Source organism: Phoca vitulina, unplaced genomic scaffold, assembly GCF_004348235.1.
Source record: "Phoca vitulina isolate PV1807 unplaced genomic scaffold, GSC_HSeal_1.0 scaffold116, whole genome shotgun sequence".
Classification (NCBI taxonomy): Eukaryota; Metazoa; Chordata; class Mammalia; order Carnivora; family Phocidae; genus Phoca; species Phoca vitulina.
This window is the reverse complement of record NW_022589819.1, coordinates 90970-93952: the sequence shown is the minus strand read 5'-3', so window position 1 is coordinate 93952 and position 2983 is coordinate 90970. Positions and strand designations below refer to the sequence as shown.

The window sequence follows — 2983 nt, the reverse complement described above, 5'->3', positions numbered from 1 at the left end:
AGCATCATTTATTAAAAAGACTATCCTTTTGCATTGAATTGCCTTTGTGCCTTTGTCAAAAATCAGCTGAGCATATGTGTGGGCCTATTCCTGGGTTCTCTATTCTGTTCCATTGATTTATATATCTATTTCTCTGCCAACATTACAATGTTTTAATTACTGTAGCTAAATCATAAGCCTTAATATCAAATAGAGTGATTCTTCTCACTTTATCTCTCTTTTTCGAGTGTGTTAGTTCTTCTAGGTACTATGCCTTTCCATATAAATTTTAGAATAAGCTTGTCTATGTCTACAAAAAACCTTACTGGGATTTTGGCAAGAATTGCATTAAATCTATAGATCAATTTGGAGGGAACTGACATCTTTACTAGGTTGAATCTTCTTATACATGAACATATTATGGCTCTATTTAATTGGCTTTCTTTTATTAGCATTTTGTAATTTTCAGCATTCAGATCCTTTATGTGTTTTGTTAAGTATATACACTGTATTTCATTTTCTTTATAACAACTGTAAATAATATTGTGTTTTTAATTTTGGTTTCCACGTAACCTGTGTTACTATATAAAAACATCCATTTCTTTTCTTTTTTTTTTTTTTTAAAGATTTTATTTATTTATTTGAGAGAGGATGAGAGGAGAGAGAGAGCACATGAGAGGGGGGAGGGTCAGAGGGAGAAGCAGACTCCCTGCTGAGCAGGGAGCCCGATGCGGGACTCGATCCCGGGACTCCAGGATCATGACCTGAGCCGAAGGCAGTCGCTTAACCAACTGAGCCACCCAGGCGCCCTAAAAACATCCATTTATTTTCAACCTACCTGTGTCATTAAATGTGAAGTGAGTTTCTTCTCACTTCAAACACCAAACCAAACCAAACCAAACCAAACAATAGGGTCACAGTTATGCTGTCTGACAAAGTACAACTTAGTAGCTTTGTGAGTCTTCATTGCAACGTTGTTTAGACATTTCTACAGGAAGGGGCAAAACCACTTTAGGGATCAGATTCTGATGTTCAGGGATTATCAAGATTATGCTACCACTGTAGTGAATTAACAAAAAGGAAACTGATCTCTATGAGAATCTCTAGCTGGGGTTTTCGATCGAAACTCCAGGCTTAAAGAGAAAATTCCCGTTCCTTCATCTCCATTCCCAGGGTGAGCTCACTCTCTGGCATCCAGTTTCTTGGGGGTGAGTTTTCTTTTAGAAGAGTCGGGAGGAGAAGTAAGGAATAGGAGTTCAGCTCAAGTCAAGGGATTCCAGGAACGGAAAGGGACAAAAGCGGGCTGATCCCAGCCTGGTGTCTCTCCCTGGTGTCTCTTGCAGAAAGACCCTGGGCCAGGCCTCAGGGAGACAGTGAGACAAAGAGCGCTCTGTGCAGGTGGAGAGGAATCAGGGCAAAGCCCGGGGCTAGTGGAAGGCCTGGCTCTGGAAGTCCCATGCCTGAGAGCCTGGAGCGTCTGGGGCAGGGAAGCCCAGTCCCTTACTCTGCGTGTTTCTCTTCTCGCTCTCACAACCTGTCAGGTTCTCCCGTCTGGATACTCATGACGTAGTCCCAGCTCGCACTCCCATTGTCCGGTTTCTAGAAAAGCCAACCAGCCTCACCGCGGTTCCCGGCCTGTCCGTACCGCAGACCCGCCGGGACTTAGCTCCTCCAGACCCCAGGGATGCGAGTCGTGATGCCCCGAACCCTCCTGCTGCTGTCGGGGACCCTGGCCGTGACCAAGACCTGGGCGGGCGAGTGCTGGGGCGAGAGGAAAGGGCTTCTGCGTGGGGAGCAAGGGGACCGCCCAGCGGGTCCCCCGGGGAGGAGCCTCTCCGCTGCCCCCGATCCCGGCCCCGCCTCCGCCCTGCTCTCCCGCCCTCGGTGCCCCTCCCCCTGCCCTCCCGGCCGCCTCCCCCTGGGCCCCGGCCCCGCGCCGGGAGGAGAGTCGCGCGGGGTCTCAGCCCCTCCGCGCCCGCAGGCTCCCACTCCATGAGGTATTTCCACACCGCCGTGTCCCGGCCCGGCCGCGGGGGGCCCCGCTTCATCGCCGTCGGCTACGTGGACGACACGCAGTTCGCGCCGTGGATGGAGCAGGAGGGGCCGGAGTACTGGGACCGAAACACCAGGAAGGCTAAGAACCACGCACAGACTTTCCGAGTGAGCCTGCACACCCTGCGGGGCTACTACAACCAGAGCGAGGCCGGTGAGCGACGCGGGCTCCGGTCCCCACGGACGGGGCTGCGGGACCCGCCCGTCTCCCCGTCTCCCCACCCGGGAAGAGCCTTTTACCCGCCTTTCAGTTTTGGCTTTAAGTCCTGGGGTTCGGAGGCGGGGACCCGGGCTTCGGGGCGGAGCTGACCGCGGGGGCGGGGCCAGGGCCAGGGTCTCACACCATCCAGTGGACGTCTGCCTGCGACGTGGGGCCCGACGGGAACTTCCTCCGCGGGTACGAGCAGTACGCCTACGACGGCGCGGATTACATCGCCCTGAACGAGGACCTGCGCTCCTGGACCGCGGCGGACACGGCGGCGCAGATCACCCGGCGCAAGTGGGAGGCGGCCGGTTGGGCAGAGCGCTTCAGGAACTACCTGGAGGGCACCTGCGTGCAGTGGCTCGGCAGGTACCTGGAGAACGGGAAGGAGACGCTGCAGCGCGCAGGTTCCAGGGGCCGCAAGGCTTCCACGATTTCCCCTCAGTCTGAGGCCTCCTAAGAGGATAGGAAGAAATGGGATCCATACCAGTATATGGCCCTCCCGTGGGTCGGGTCTGCAGACTAACTCCGCCTGGGTTTTCAGACCTGGTACCGGAGTGGCCCCAAGAGTCTGCCTTTCTCCTAGGGACCATTGAGGGTTACAGTCTCTCCAGGGATGGAGGAGGAGACCATTTATGAAATAACTGATGAGCGTTTCCCTTTGACTCACAGTGCAATTGGGAACCTTGGGGGATTTTCTTAGGCTTTGTTCTCTGTCCCATACCCCATGTGTTTGGGGTCTGACTTTAC

General features: G+C 53.7%; 1 protein-coding gene across 1 annotated transcript; it reads left to right on the top strand.

Annotated features, from left to right (window-relative positions):
* Positions 1-1435: 1435 nt before the first annotated feature.
* On the top strand, positions 1436-2693 carry LOC116628242 (patr class I histocompatibility antigen, B-2 alpha chain-like). The gene is made up of 3 exons (XM_032398460.1): positions 1436-1454; positions 1583-2185; positions 2365-2693. The coding sequence occupies exons 1-3, from the start codon at positions 1436-1438 to the stop codon at positions 2691-2693; spliced, it is 951 nt and encodes a 316-aa protein (XP_032254351.1).
* The last annotated feature ends 290 nt before the right edge of the window (positions 2694-2983 follow it).

Excerpts from the sequence above, each read along its gene's own strand:
- LOC116628242 (XM_032398460.1), top strand. Across the intron at positions 2,186-2,364 it reads CTACAACCAGAGCGAGGCCG|GGTCTCACACCATCCAGTGG; the intron begins GTGAGCGACGCG and ends GGCCAGGGCCAG.